This window comes from Borostomias antarcticus (assembly GCF_949987555.1).
Source record: "Borostomias antarcticus genome assembly, chromosome: 15".
Classification (NCBI taxonomy): domain Eukaryota; kingdom Metazoa; phylum Chordata; class Actinopteri; order Stomiiformes; family Stomiidae; genus Borostomias; species Borostomias antarcticus.
Genome location: NC_140248.1, coordinates 24,927,713 through 24,944,746, shown reverse-complemented (window position 1 = coordinate 24,944,746; position 17,034 = coordinate 24,927,713). Strand labels below are relative to the sequence as shown.

General features: G+C 48.2%; 1 protein-coding gene across 1 annotated transcript; it reads left to right on the top strand.

Moving 5' to 3' along the window:
* Positions 1-3,190: 3,190 nt before the first annotated feature.
* adad2 (adenosine deaminase domain containing 2) lies at positions 3,191-16,922 on the top strand (the record flags this gene model as incomplete). Its single annotated transcript, XM_084450412.1, has 8 exons — positions 3,191-3,614; positions 4,528-4,656; positions 6,546-6,696; positions 7,039-7,203; positions 8,163-8,377; positions 9,029-9,263; positions 9,766-9,898; positions 16,797-16,922. 8 exons carry the CDS (start codon positions 3,191-3,193, stop codon positions 16,905-16,907), a joined length of 1,563 nt encoding a protein of 520 aa, XP_084306538.1. The 3' UTR covers positions 16,908-16,922.
* Between the last annotated feature and the right edge of the window lie 112 nt (positions 16,923-17,034).

The following is a 17,034-nucleotide window of genomic DNA, read 5'->3' as shown; positions in this document are numbered from 1 at the left end:
GTCAGTGCAGGCCAATTTCAAAGCCGTTTATGAGGAAATTTCAGCCGCGATGGTAGAGCAAGGTTTGAAACGCTTGTGGCTCCAGTGTCAGTGCAAAATCAAGTCCCTAAAAGCTAAATACAAGGAGCACAAAGACCACAACAGCAAGAGTGGCAATAGTCGTATTACATTCCCCTTCTACGACTAAACGGGAGTCATTTTAGGTGACAGGCCTTGCTGCTGACCAAAGAAAGAGCAGGCTGGTGGTTAGGTAACCAAGGTAACCAAACCCTTGTGTACGCATGCGGGTTGTTTCAAGTGTTAAGCAAGTACAGTAACAAGTAACAAACCATGGGGTTTGAAAGCTCGGCGCTACCGTTAAGTGATCTTTTTAGCCGTTTTTTGTTGAATCGTCATTATTTTTTGAGGTAGTGTTCTTCAACTGCCATACAACTCCACATAGCGGACAGCGCCCCATCTGGTCGGAAATCCTCGAAATACCTCGAAAAATAATGACGATGCCACAAAAACCGGCTAAAAAGATCACTTTATGGTAGCGCCGAGCTTTCAAAACCCATCGTTGGTTAGAATAGGCGTTTCTGCTTTGGTGAGGGGCTTTGAAATGTTTATTTGACACTTTTAAATATGAGCGCCAAGCGCCGCTGACTTGGCGACTATAGGGAGGGAAAGTGAGAACATGCGCCCCTAGCGGATGTGTTCCTATCTGAGAGGAGTTTCAATGTAAACTCCCTATTGCGGCTGACTGGCGATCCAACTTTCAAAACAGCCGCGGTAGGCTAAGCAAGGGAAATTGTCAATTGAATTACGCGCACAACAAATCCACGTCTGCGTCTGCTATAAACGTTTACCTCTTTATTCCATTTCACATCGCATGTCAATCCAGACCAGTTTCTGCATTATAAGTAGGCGAGTGCAAGGAGGCAATATTATCCAGTGCAGAGTGTTGCGGTAAACAAATAGTCTCCTCTTTCCCCGTGCTCACCCCACCATTACCAACAAACCCAACAGGTGCACAGGCTAGAGCAATTAGTAGGCCCCAGCTACAGGTACACGCCCACTGTCACTCCCACACCTAATTGCCCATACAACAGTGAGTGCATCCACATAACCAATAACAAATTCATAATAACCCTACCCAAACAACTACAAATAATAAACACACATATGGCTCCTACATTCCCATAGACCGGATTTTCTAATAATTACTACGAAGTCATTTTGGTGAAGTTATCAAGACAAAAACTTGTGAGTGTCTTTACAGTAATAACCTACTAACTGTGAGAATTTCAAACAGTATTTCGCCTTCTTTCAAATTTTTGAAATTGCTCCATTGGTTTCATAAAGGGACTACGAAGCCGTGCGCTTATGTACGTCACTCATGAGAAAAATGCAGTGCTTTGCGCCAGATTGCTCCCATCGGTATGAGATGAACGGTTTTATATAGAAAAAAAAACAGCTTAGGCTGGTCAAGCTGGTCAACCTCAGACTGGTCATAGCTGGTCAGTATGGTCTGATCAAGGTGGTCTTAGCTGGTCAGCATGGTCTAGCTGGTCAGTATGGTCTGATCAGGCTGGTTAGGATGGTATTAGCTGGTCAGACTGGTCTTAGCTGGTCAGCATGGTCTAGCTGGTCAGTATAGTCTGATCAAGGTGGTCTTAGCTGGTTAGGATGGTATTAGCTGGTCAGTATGGTCTAGCTGGTCAGTATGGTCTGATCAAGGTGGTCTTAGCTGGTCAGACTGGTCTTAGCTGGTCAGACTGGTCTGATCAAGGTGGTCTTAGCTGGTCAGACTGGTCTAGCTGGTCAGTATAGTCTGATCAAGGTGATCTTAGCTGGTTAGGATGGTATTAGCTGGTCAGACTGGTCTAGCTGGTCAGTATGGTCTGATCAAGGTGGTCTTAGCTGGTTAGGATGGTATTAGCTGGTCAGACTGGTATTAGCTGGTCAGACTGGTATTATCTGGTTAGGATGGTATTAGCTGGTCAGACTGGTATTAGCTGGTCAGACTGGTATTAGCTGGTTAGGATGGTATTAGCTGGTCAGACTGGTCTTAGCTGGTCTGATCCGCAGGTGCGCCTGGCTATTCTTTTCATTCAAACCTTTATTTATTCTCGAAAAGACAATTGAGTTTTCCCTCATTTACAATGTCGCCGAGATTATTATTCTTACTGGTCCGTAACCCTAACCTTAACCCCTAACCCCAATAGGCTCACTTATGATGCTAACTCACCGTATCATGATATGACCCTTCATGCTAGCCCTGACCACACCTAACAGCTCCCCCTGAGAATGGCGGCATTTTTCTACATGGCCAGATCTAAAATGATTGTCAGCATGTGGGATGCACTTCTTGTTATTGCTGAAGTATTCTGCCAGCCATGCAATGCATATCGGCACTTTCGTAGGTGTACTGATTTGTACTTTGTAATTTGGTTGTATTGTGTTAGATGTTAGCTGGAGGAGTCAGCAAGCTCGCAGAGGCGCAGAAAATGACCTCATGTATGTATGCAGTTCTTTACAACCTCGTTACAAAAAATATATGCATAATTCGGATTGTGATTGAAAATTAACTATGATCACCAGAATCAATAAAGTTTGTCTCCAAGTATATCATATTTAATGCATTCTACTAACTTTTCGATGTAGGCCGATATAGAATTTTTCAGAAAATGTCCAATGAGAAATCCCATTCATTCTCTCGTCATTAGGAACACTACCGCAACACTACCGCTAGAGGGCGATGAGACTACTTGAATTTGCGGGACCTTTATTTTGAAAATCGTGTCCTTACTGGCTCAGGCTTCACGCGAACGTTAGTTTCCCCAACTTTGATTGACATCCGAGAACAGGTGGGTGTTTGTGAACGTTAGCTATTCTAAAACATCATGCTAAATATGGTGCTTCTAATAACAAAAATGTCACACATAATGGGGAACATTTAACTTGTGAAGAGGTAGTACTGTATAAGAATTGTAGCTTTCCACAGCACCTCCCGTCATGTTCAAGTTTAAAACTCACGTGTTCAGTTGCTAGTTATATAATATAATATAATTCGTCAGGTGTTAGCCTCGTAAAGGTCTGTTAGAGTTCATCCCAGGTCAAGGATAGAGTTTAAATGAGCTAGCTAACCTAGGGTGCTTGAGTGAACATAATAACCGTGTTCTGCAGATCGGCCTACATCCGAGTCAAAATGGCGGATCAGCCGGTTGTGAAGAAACGTCTCCCCAGAATGGCGGCCACCCTCCTGATGCGCTTCCCCTCGGAGAGAGAGCCCCACCTGGGCCTCCACCTGGGCCTCCACCGGGGAGGCAGCGGCCTCCGGGGCCGGGAGTTTGGTCTTGGTGGGTTTGGATCCTCCGGAACCCCAGACCTGCTTGGGGCCGTGCTGTCAGAGGACTGCCCCCCCATGGGGAGGTCACCCTCCCCCAGCCATGGCCTGAGGGCGCCCCGGCTGGGTGACCCGGGGGAGATCACCGATGATGATGAGGATGGGTGTGATCAGTACTCACTTCCTGGGACGCCCTCCAAGGAGGACAGCAGGTTGCTGGAGCAGGAGCTCTTGGACCAGTCTGACAACCCAGAGAGCAGCCCCAAGAGAAGCACGAGGGCTGGAGGTGAGGCCTGCTGATCTATCAGTGTTTGTCCTGGCTCAGAATGAGTCTTTTGGGGGGTGATACACACACAATTATGGGGGGGAAACCTGTTTTATGCCGAGTAGCCTGCCATATATAGACCTATATTCTACCAGCGTATATAGACCTATATTCTACCAGCATATATAGACCTATATTCTACCAGCATATATAGACCTATATTCTACCAGCATATATAGACCTATATTCTACCAGCGTATATAGACCTATATTCTACCAGCATATATAGACCTATATTCTACCAGCGTATATAGACCTATATTCTACCAGCGTATATAGACCTATATTCTACCAGCATATATAGACCTATATTCTACCAGCATATATAGACCTATATTCTACCAGCATATATAGACCTATATTCTACCAGCGTACATGACACAAAATGGCAAAAAGTTTAAGATACTGATAACCTGTCTATTCGTGGGTTTCATTTGTAGTCCCAGATCTGCCATTTTGAGGACCTACAGGTGTTTCATATTAATTGATTGCATAGGATTCTATGCAGTAGAGCCAATCAGACAAATGATACACCTGTGCAGGTCCTCAACATGGCCGGTCTGTGACACCCATGAATTAATGATCTCCATTACTAGTGGTCCAAACCATGACAGTGCAAGAAAGAGGGATGGGCTGCACTTGAAACAAGCTATCAAACACATTTGGAGAGGATTTGAATTGCTATTTTTATTCTCAATTTTTAGCATCTTGGCACTGGTGATTTTCCTTTGGCTCTGGCTAAAAGCAATTTCCTCTATGCAGGAAAAACCCTGCTATGGTGTGGGATGCATGGGTTGTTCAACTGAGGAGTGAGTTTAACCAATTCAACATGGCAGCTACAGGCCTACATTCTGCCCTGTTTTTCTTCTTCTAGTGGGTGTCACAGAATGGCACAAGCACGGGGTGGCAGCGGTGTCTAGTGTGAAGTTTGATCACCTCCTGAGGGAGTTCCCAGAGTTCACCAGCTGTAAGAGCACCCTGGCTGCCTTCGTCCTGGAGAGAGGTGAGGCCTCTTCTGCTGACTACGGCCTGTCACACACAACATGTTAAGAGAATTACTGTGACCTCTATTTAATACTCTTATGAATTACTCTATGATTAGCCAAATAGGCAGATATGAAATGCAGCTAGCTAACGTTAGCCAGGTTAGACATTTCAAAGCAGAGATCTACGTATAACGTTAGGTTGACTTACTTATTTGTCATTTGCCCTCCGGGACGCTCCGGTCTGTGTCTCCTCTTCCAATTTATCCTATCTAAGCGGAAAAAAGTTTCCAAAACTCCTCGGTCCAAATGGGCTGTGTGACTACCATGCTCTGTCCTGGGCTGCGTGACCTCCATGCTCTGTCCTGGGCTGCGTGACTACCATGCTCTGTCCTGGGCTGCGTGACCTCCATGCTCTGTCCTGGGCTGCGTGACCTCCATGCTCTGTCCTGGGCTGCGTGACTACCATGCTCTGTCCTGGGCTGCGTGACTACCATGCTCTGTCCTGGGCTGTGTGACTACCATGCTCTGTCCTGGGCTGCGTGACTACCATGCTCTGTCCTGGGCTGCGTGACCTCCATGCTCTAAAAAAAAAAAAAACATTACAAAAAAAACAAATTTCCTGCAGAAAATGCGTATAAACGCTGAAAATAAATCGCAAAAGCATTGCTGAAAATGCATAGATTAAATGGGAAAAATGTGAACTAACCCATTTAGTCCACAACACACAGCCTAGCTAATGTTAACCTACAATGTATGCCCTACATAGTTACTAACATCAGAAGACATGACATCACTGTGGTTACATTACTTACCCAGCAGCAGAAAATATTTTCATTTCATCTTTCACTCCCCAGTCTTATGCTGTGTTCACACCGGGCGTGGCGAGAAAATTCATGCTGCCCAGTTCGTCCAATCTCGCCGCGGGATCAATGGGTAGCCACGCGAATCCGCCGCAGAAAGTCAAAAAAATTGAACTTTTGCAAATGTCACCGCGCGGCGACTCCTGGCCGCCGGATTCCGCGATTCGCGCCGCCCGCGCCCAGTTCGCACAAATTCTATTGACTTTCTATGTAAACTCACCGCGCCGCAGGAAAAATTTGCACCGGGTGGGAACACAGCATTATGCTAAAAATGTTAGCGATCTAAAAGTCCGTTATTTTTGAGTTTTTGGGCCGCCCCTTCAAGGCAATGGCAGGGGAAACACGGTCCTGTATGCTTACCTTACGAAGTCCGGGGGAGGAGGCTATGATTTCGGTGCCGTGTGTCTATTTGTTATTGTTAATTTGTTCGTTTGTTAGTTTGTGCGTACGTGCGATAGTACATCAGTATGTGCGCAAAAATGACAAGACGAATTTTCTTGAAACTTGGTGGAGGGGTGTAGCAAGGGTGATGGAAGAACCTGTTAAATTCCAGACCACAGGGTCGATCCAATAATTATTTTTCATTTTCCGTTATTAACATTGCGAGTGTAGTGATGGGAGTTATTAATATTTCCGACGAGCCACTAGAGGGCAGTAACGACTAACTCTCTCCACAAAGCTACACTTGTAATTACAAATGTAGGTTCTACAGTAGTTAATACATAGTCCTACTTGATGAGCCCAAGTTTCATAAGTTTAGATTAGAAACATCAGCAAGGTGTTATATTATACAACAAAGTGTATAACAACAAAGTGTGACGTAACGCCACAAACGCACGTGTAGTTTGCTTCCAAATTAAAGTAAAATAAAAAATAAGTGTTTTGGAACACTTCATTTCTTTGTTCCCCTGGCACAAAAGCGGGAATAAAAATAAAATTAAAATAGCCATCAGCCATCGGCCGGATTGTTATTTTAAACATCGGCATCGTCCCAGAATTTAGTAATCGGTGCCTCCCTATTTTCTCATGCATCTGTCCCTCCTCAGAGGTGTGTGACACCGGGGGTCAGTCCTGCGAGCGCTACGAGGTGGTGGCTCTGGGGACGGGCCAGGCGAGCTACAGCGGCTGGCTCTGCTTCACCGGCACCCTGGTTCATGACTGTCATGCCGTTGTCACAGCCAAAAGGGCTCTCCAAAGGTAAGAACTTTGCTTCTGTTCACATTTTTAAACAAATCAAACTTTGTGTATAGCGCTTTCACCCGGGGGCCAGAACAGTGAGCTGTAAAAACTCCTCCCTGACCTCTCTCAACGTAAACAACTACCCCTCAATCTGCATTGTTTCATCACTGCTCTTTATTATCTTTCATTATGCTTCTATTGTCCTATTGTGTTGTCTACTGTGTTTTTTGTATTGATTGAAATGGAAAGCACTTTGGTCAACTCTTGTTGTTTTAAATGTGCTCTATAAATAAAGTTGGATTGTATTGGAGTGCTGCCAGAGAGCGGAACCCGAGAGGAATACGTCCTGATTGTGTTCAGGTTCTTGTGGAAGCAGCTGCTGCTGTTCTTCAGCCCCGACCCGGAGAGCAAGGAACGCTCCATCTACCAGAGCTCCTCAGACCACCTGCTCCAGCTCAAACCCCACATCTACCTGCACCTCTACACCAGCCAGACCCCCAAGGGAGCTGCGCAGTGCATCCTCATGTAAGTGTGTGTGTGTGTGTTGGGGCTGAATTTTTTTTCCAAAGGTTTCAATTGGACAGTAATAAAGTGAAAGACATGTTATCAGTGCTCATGCATTGTGTTCTTGAAATATAACTCTATCATATCAAATCACACATTATCATTCACCAGAAACATTTTATTGGGTGCGTTCAATAAATGAAAAATATGGAAATAATGTTAAATGTCCCTAGATTAAAACAAAATGACCTTGAATTAAATCAGCCCTCACAAATGAGAAACTTGTGTCAGTGCGTGCTCTCTGAAAGACATACCCTCTAAATAACATTGTAGGCCAGACCATTTTAGGTCATTTTAGGGTGCGTCATGACTGTGATCAAGATGTGTGTGGGGGGGTTTCTTAGAACACAGGCCATGTGACGACCACCAACCAAAATGGCCGCTGCAAAATCTTTCATGATAAAATCAAATACTGTTGTGATGCCGACATTCTTCTCTATATTGTAGGACACCATTGTGCCAACATCAAGTTCCCCAGTTGATGACCATGTGCTTGTGTGCAACTTTTTAGGCTGAACACGACTAATTATCGACTAACTTAAACACTGTGTGTGTGTGTGTGTGTGTGTGTGTGTGTGTGTGCGCGCGTGCGCAATTACTTGTGTCTAATAGGTACTTACCTGTGGTTGATAGCAGAACACAGTGCATTGTGTTGCGTTTGTGTATGAAATGCGCTATATACAGTAAATAAAGTAGACCCAGGACCAGGTGGCGGGACTACACCTCCGCACTGGTCTGTGAGCGGCTAAAGATTCCCCAGGCAGAGCTGGTTGATGCTGCCAGGGAAAGGGATGTCTGGCGCCCCCTGCTGGAACTGCTGCCTCCGTGACCCGACCCCGGATAAGCGGATGAAGATGGATGGATGGATGGACGGTAAATAAAAAGTAGTTTTGATGGTTGCCCTCCTGTTTCCCCTGTAGGAAAACCCAGAGCAGCAGCTACACCTCTCTGAAGCTGCAGTGCCACGTGAAGGGCTCCCTGATCCCCGCTGCCCTCCTCCACCCCAGCGCCTGGGGGGCGCGCGTCTGCTGCATGGCCGACAGCGACAAGCTGTGCCGCTGGACCGTGACCGGGGTCCAGGGGGCGCTGCTGAGCCACTTCCTCCAGCCCCTCTACATCACCAGTGTGGTGCTGGGTAAGATGCTTTGTTTATGTAATGTGATGTTTATGTAATGTGATGTTTCATGTGATGTCTCAGAGCTGTGGAGCAGTGTTGTTCGGTGGATAATATCAGTCTCATCTAGTCAGCTATGGTGGCAAGGCAGTTGATTTTGTGAATCAATAGGCCTTACATAGGTTATAGTCTTTACCCATGAGCACATGGGGTCTTTGAAGATCCCAACCTGATGTAACTTGATACTTCCACTGCAAAATCAAAACCCCTGTCGATGTCCCTGAAAATACATTACTGATGATTAGTGTTAGACCAATCAGAATATCCCCTACGTCACTGCGTCATGATCGTGACCAATCAGAATATCCCCTACGTCACTGTGTCATGATGGTGACCAATCAGAATATCCCCTACGTCACCGCGTCATGATGGTGACCAATCAGAATATCCCCTACGTCACTGCGTCATGATGGTGACCAATCAGAATATCCCCTACGTCACTGTGTCATGATGGTGACCAATCAGAATATCCCCTACGTCACTGTGTCATGATGGTGACCAATCAGAATATTCCCTACGTCACTGCGTCATGATGGTGGGAGAGGATGGAGAGGGAAGTGCGAAGCCGTTAGTTGCGAAGCCGTTAGTTATGTCAGCGTCTGCATGCGTCAGGTGACTCCAGCCACTACTCTGAGAAAGTGTCCGACACCATCAACAAGCGCCTTGGTGAGGGCTGGGAGGACCAGCTGACTCCGCCCTTCCGATGGCAGAAGATCTTCTTCCTGCGAGGCGAGGGCGTGGGCTCTCCTCTCGTCTCCCCCAACCTCAAAGACCTGAGCGTCAACTGGTGCCAAGGGGACACGAGCATCGAGGTCCTGGACAGTACGACCGGCCTCATCGCTGATGGGTGAGTTAGAGGAGACACACTCATTAGAACAAGTCTCATATCATGAGGGCGCTAGGTACCCAGTGGCATCCGGCCAGTGACTGAAGGTTGCTGGTTCAAGACCGGACAAAGCCACTTGACAAGTGATTTCCCATCAATCGCCTACCGTTGTGCCCTTGAGCAAGGTACTTAACCCCACTAGTAACCCCGCTAGTACTTAACTAGCTCATAATTGCAAGTCGCTTTGGATAAAAGCTAAATGTAAACATCCCCTTTGGCTCCCAATAACTCTTGGAAATACTTTCCCATAATGGTGGTAATTGTATGCCTGACAGTGTCTGAATAACTTGGTATCATGTAGCTTTGGATTATGATCTTGTATTTATTCCTAATACAATTTACCTTTTTTTAAGTAGATGTACTAAATTGGGCTGTCCTACAGTTGTGTAGACATCACATAGTTGTCTGCTCTCTAGCCTGGTGGTATTCATTCATTCATTCATTCATTCATTCATTCCCTCAGGTTCCCCTATATGAGTGGCCCTGGCTGTACCAGTAGACTGTGCAAGAGCGCCCTCTACAGCTACTTCAGGAAAGTTGCAAAGCTGAGTGGACAACAATCCTTTCTGGAACTCCCCACATGTCGCAGTGTTAAGGTGTGTTACCAGGAAATCATGTTTTGAAGAGAAATAAAAACTCCTATTTGTTTCAGTGAACATTGGGGAGGGAAAGCTTTATGCCGGCTCAGACTACAGGATTTTTGGGCCGATTTATCCCCGATTCACCCCTCCCGACAATCAGAGGAGAAATCTGGTCTGGAACGTTGGTCGGGGCCGATGTTGGGCCCAGATGATCTTGTAATGTGAGGGTTTACAGATCAGATCCAATCTTATACCTCCCGATCGGCTCGCAGACCCATCCGGGCGGCCCCAATAATATCAAACATGTTTGATATTTAAGATTATTACGTCCCGACTTTACAAGTGAGACGGCGAGACCAGTGGTTCCTCGGGCGCGATGAGATCCTGTCAGGAAGCCGCGGGGCCGGACGGTAATGCAGGGCGGGTCCGAAAGGCGTGCGCCGACCAACTGGCTCCTGTGTTCACAGTGATATTCAACCTGTCCCTGGTCCAATGTCCATTGCAGTCCATTGTCCTCACATGCTTCAAGACGTCCTCCATCATCCCCGTACCGAAGAACCCAAGACCAGCCTGCCTCAATGCCCAGCACACTAGACCCCCTACAGTTCACATAGACCCAACAGATCCACAGAGGATGAGATGGCTCACATCCTCCACACTACCCTAACCCACCTAGACAAGATACCTCACATCCTCCACACTACCCTAACCCACCTAGACAAGACTCACATCCTCCACACTACCCTAACCCACCTAGACAAGATACCTCACATCCTCCACACTACCCTAACCCACCTAGACAAGACTCACATCCTCCACACTACCCTAACCCACCTAGACAAGATACCTCACATCCTCCACACTACCCTAACCCACCTAGACAAGACTCACATCCTCCACACCCCCCTAACCCACCTAGACAAGACTCACATCCTCCACACCCCCCTAACCCACCTAGACAAGACTCACATCCTCCACACTACCCTAACCCACCTAGACAAGACTCACATCCTCCACACCCCCCTAACCCACCTAGACAAGACTCACATCCTCCACACCACCCTAACCCACCTAGACAAGATAACTCACATCCTCCACACCACCCTAACCCACCTAGACAAGACTCACATCCTCCACACCCCCCTAACCCACCTAGACAAGACTCACATCCTCCACACTACCCTAACCCACCTAGACAAGACTCACATCCTCCACACCACCCTAACCCACCTAGACAAGACTCACATCCTCCACACCCCCCTAACCCACCTAGACAAGACTCACATCCTCCACACTACCCTAACCCACCTAGACAAGACTCACATCCTCCACACTACCCTAACCCACCTAGACAAGACTCACATCCTCCACACTACCCTAACCCACCTAGACAAGACTCACATCCTCCACACTACCCTAACCCACCTAGACAAGACTCACATCCTCCACACTACCCTAACCCACCTAGACAAGACTCACATCCTCCACACCCCCCTAACCCACCTAGACAAGAGAGCTCACATCCTCCACACCCCCCTAACCCACCTAGACAAGACTCACATCCTCCACACTACCCTAACCCACCTAGACAAGACTCACATCCTCCACACCCCCCTAACCCACCTAGACAAGAGAGCTCACATCCTCCACACCCCCCTAACCCACCTAGACAAGACTCACATCCTCCACACTACCCTAACCCACCTAGACAAGACTCACATCCTCCACACCCCCCTAACCCACCTAGACAAGACTCACATCCTCCACACCACCCTAACCCACCTAGACAAGACTCACATCCTCCACACTACCCTAACCCACCTAGACAAGACTCACATCCTCCACACTACCCTAACCCACCTAGACAAGACTCACATCCTCCACACTACCCTAACCCACCTAGACAAGACTCACATCCTCCACACTACCCTAACCCACCTAGACAAGAGAGCTCACATCCTCCACACTACCCTAACCCACCTAGACAAGACTCACATCCTCCACACTACCCTAACCCACCTAGACAAGAGAGCTCACATCCTCCACACCACCCTAACCCACCTAGACAAGACTCACATCCTCCACACTACCCTAACCCACCTAGACAAGACTCACATCCTCCACACTACCCTAACCCACCTAGACAAGACTCACATCCTCCACACCCCCCTAACCCACCTAGACAAGACTCACATCCTCCACACTACCCTAACCCACCTAGACAAGATAGCTCACATCCTCCACACCACCCTTACCCACCTAGACAAGACTCACATCCTCCACACTACCCTAACCCACCTAGACAAGACTCACATCCTCCACACTACCCTAACCCACCTAGACAAGACTCACATCCTCCACACTACCCTAACCCACCTAGACAAGACTCACATCCTCCACACTACCCTAACCCACCTAGACAAGACTCACATCCTCCACACTACCCTAACCCCCCTAGACAAGAGAGCTCACATCCTCCACACTACCCTAACCCCCCTAGACAAGAGAGCTCACATCCTCCACACTACCCTAACCCCCCTAGACAAGAGAGCTCACATCCTCCACACTACCCTAACCCACCTAGACAAGACTCACATCCTCCACACTACCCTAACCCACATCCTCCACACTACCCTAACCCACCTAGACAAGACTCACATCCTCCACACTACCCTAACCCACCTAGACAAGACTCACATCCTCCACACTACCCTAACCCACCTAGACAAGACTCACATCCTCCACACCACCCTAACCCACCTAGACAAGACTCACATCCTCCACACCCCCCTAACCCACCTAGACAAGACTCACATCCTCCACACCCCCCTAACCCACCTAGACAAGACTCACATCCTCCACACTACCCTAACCCACCTAGACAAGAGAGCTCACATCCTCCACACCACCCTAACCCACCTAGACAAGACTCACATCCTCCACACTACCCTATCCCACCTAGACAAGACTCACATCCTCCACACCACCCTAACCCACCTAGACAAGACTCACATCCTCCACACTACCCTAACCCACCTAGACAAGACTCACATCCTCCACACTACCCTAACCCACCTAGACAAGACTCACATCCTCCACACTACCCTAACCCACCTAGACAAGAGATACCTCACATCCTCCACACCCCCCTAACCCACCTAGACAAGAGATGGCTCACATCCTCCACACCCCCCTAACCCACCTAGACAAGACTCACATCCTCCACACTACCCTAACCCACCTAGACAAGACTCACATCCTCCACACTACCCTAACCCCCCTAGACAAGACTCACATCCTCCACACTACCCTAACCCACCTAGACAAGACTCACATCCTCCACACTACCCTAACCCACCTAGACAAGAGAGCTCACATCCTCCACACTACCCTAACCCCCCTAGACAAGACTCACATCCTCCACACCACCCTAACCCACCTAGACAAGACTCACATCCTCCACACCCCCCTAACCCACCTAGACAAGACTCACATCCTCCACACCCCCCTAACCCACCTAGACAAGACTCACATCCTCCACACTACCCTAACCCACCTAGACAAGAGAGCTCACATCCTCCACACCACCCTAACCCACCTAGACAAGACTCACATCCTCCACACTACCCTAACCCACCTAGACAAGACTCACATCCTCCACACCCCCCTAACCCACCTGGACAAGACTCACATCCTCCACACTACCCTAACCCACCTAGACAAGACTCACATCCTCCACACTACCCTAACCCACCTAGACAAGACTCACATCCTCCACACTACCCTAACCCACCTAGACAAGACTCACATCCTCCACACTACCCTAACCCACCTAGACAAGACTCACATCCTCCACACTACCCTAACCCACCTAGACAAGACTCACATCCTCCACACCACCCTAACCCACCTAGACAAGAGATATCTCACATCCTCCACACTACCCTAACCCACCTAGACAAGACTCACATCCTCCACACTACCCTAACCCACCTAGACAAGACTCACATCCTCCACACTACCCTAACCCACCTAGACAAGACTCACATCCTCCACACCCCCCTAACCCACCTAGACAAGACTCACATCCTCCACACCCCCCTAACCCACCTGGACAAGACTCACATCCTCCACACTACCCTAACCCACCTAGACAAGACTCACATCCTCCACACTACCCTAACCCACCTAGACAAGACTCACATCCTCCACACCACCCTAACCCACCTAGACAAGAGATATCTCACATCCTCCACACCCCCCTAACCCACCTAGACAAGACTCACATCCTCCACACTACCCTAACCCACCTAGACAAGACTCACATCCTCCACACCACCCTAACCCACCTAGACAAGACTCACATCCTCCACACTACCCTAACCCACCTAGACAAGACTCACATCCTCCACACTACCCTAACCCACCTAGACAAGACTCACATCCTCCACACCACCCTAACCCACCTAGACAAGAGATATCTCACATCCTCCACACTACCCTAACCCACCTAGACAAGACTCACATCCTCCACACTACCCTAACCCACCTAGACAAGACTCACATCCTCCACACCCCCCTAACCCACCTAGACAAGACTCACATCCTCCACACTACCCTAACCCACCTAGACAAGACTCACATCCTCCACACCCCCCTAACCCACCTAGACAAGACTCACATCCTCCACACCCCCCTAACCCACCTAGACAAGACTCACATCCTCCACACTACCCTAACCCACCTAGACAAGACTCACATCCTCCACACCCCCCTAACCCACCTAGACAAGACTCACATCCTCCACACCACCCTAACCCACCTAGACAAGACTCACATCCTCCACACTACCCTAACCCACCTAGACAAGAGAGCTCACATCCTCCACACCACCCTAACCCACCTAGACAAGACTCACATCCTCCACACTACCCTAACCCACCTAGACAAGACTCACATCCTCCACACTACCCTAACCCACCTAGACAAGACTCACATCCTCCACACTACCCTAACCCACCTAGACAAGACTCACATCCTCCACACCCCCCTAACCCACCTAGACAAGACTCACATCCTCCACACTACCCTAACCCACCTAGACAAGACTCACATCCTCCACACCCCCCTAACCCACCTAGACAAGAGAGCTCACATCCTCCACACTACCCTAACCCACCTAGACAAGACTCACATCCTCCACACTACCCTAACCCACCTAGACAAGACTCACATCCTCCACACTACCCTAACCCACCTAGACAAGACTCACCTCCTCCACACCCCCCTAACCCACCTAGACAAGACTCACATCCTCCACACTACCCTAACCCCCCTAGACAAGACTCACATCCTCCACACTACCCTAACCCACCTAGACAAGACTCACATCCTCCACACTACCCTAACCCACCTAGACAAGACTCACATCCTCCACACTACCCTAACCCACCTAGACAAGACTCACATCCTCCACACCACCCTAACCCACCTAGACAAGACTCACATCCTCCACACCCCCCTAACCCACCTAGACAAGACTCACATCCTCCACACCCCCCTAACCCACCTAGACAAGACTCACATCCTCCACACTACCCTAACCCACCTAGACAAGACTCACATCCTCCACACTACCCTAACCCACCTAGACAAGACTCACATCCTCCACACCACCCTAACCCACCTAGACAAGACTCACATCCTCCACACCCCCCTAACCCACCTAGACAAGAGAGCTCACATCCTCCACACTACCCTAACCCACCTAGACAAGACTCACATCCTCCACACCACCCTAACCCACCTCGACAAGAGCATGTGAGACTGCTGTTCATTGACGACAGTTCAGCTTTCAACACTATGACCCCTCCCAGACTCGACACCAACTGAGGAAATTCAGAGCGTCCCACCAGATCCAATGTAGCTTCTACTCATCCATGATCGAGAGCCTCCTGACTGGGAATATCGCCAGCTGGTACGGGAGCAGCAGCTCTCAGGATCGCCAGGCGCTACAGAGAGTGGTACAGTCAGCTGAATGTACTTTTTTAGGGGGGGGCAAGTCCCCCACCTTGAGGACATCTACACCAGAAGATGCAAGAGCAAGGAAGGCCAACAGGATCCTGAAAGACCCCAGCCACCCAGGAAATGGACTGCTCTCCCTGCTGCAGTCTGCTTCTTCCAACAGGACATCCAGCACCTGAACGACCATCTAGAACATCTAGTGAACATAACATAACCACATGCAAATGCAAATGGTCATATACCCCACCGGTTTATTTATTAATTTATATCAATATATAGCATGTGCATAATCCATCCAGACCAGTATATATTCTCTCACCCCTATCTTTATACTGTATAAAAATACTTAAGTACTTATTGTGTAATTAAGTACTTGTGTCATTTGTACATTTGTAAATCTGTCATTTGTAAATTGAGTGTTGGAGTTTGCTTTGTGTACTGGGTCACAGTCATGCTGGAACTGGGTCACAGTCATGCTGGAACAGAAAAGGGCCTTCCCTAAACTGTTCCCACAAACTTGGAAGCATAGAATTGTCAAGCATAGAAAGCATAGAAAGCTATTCCCCAAGACACACTCCCAAATCTTGTAGAAATCCTTCCCAGAAGAGTGGAAGCTGTTATAACTGCAAAGAGGGGACCATCTCCATATTAATGCCTATGAGTTTAGAATGGGAGGTCAGGAAAGCTCTGATAGGTGTAATGTGTAGGTGGCCCAATACTTAAGTCCATGTAGTTTACATTACATGTGACAAATAAAGAAATCTTGAAATCTTGTTATAGTGAATAAAGCATGCATGCCATAAACTCAAGTTGTGTTGTTCAAAAACCTATATATACACACACACACACACACACACACACGTACATTTGACATTCTCTTTCGTTCCAGATGCAGGCCCAGCTCTACCAGAGTGCCAAGGCTGTTGTGAACCAGCAGTTCCTGTCCAACAACGCCGGGCCCTGGAACTCAAAGCACCTGGTGGACTGCTTCCGCCGCTGAGGCCCTGGAAGAGAGAGCAGCGCCCCCAGCTGCTGCTGAAAGAAGGCTTTTTACTTTTGGAAGTTAATTTAAACATATTTACAGTTAAGCATTTTTTTTTAATAGTTAGAAAACTTCCTCCAGCCTT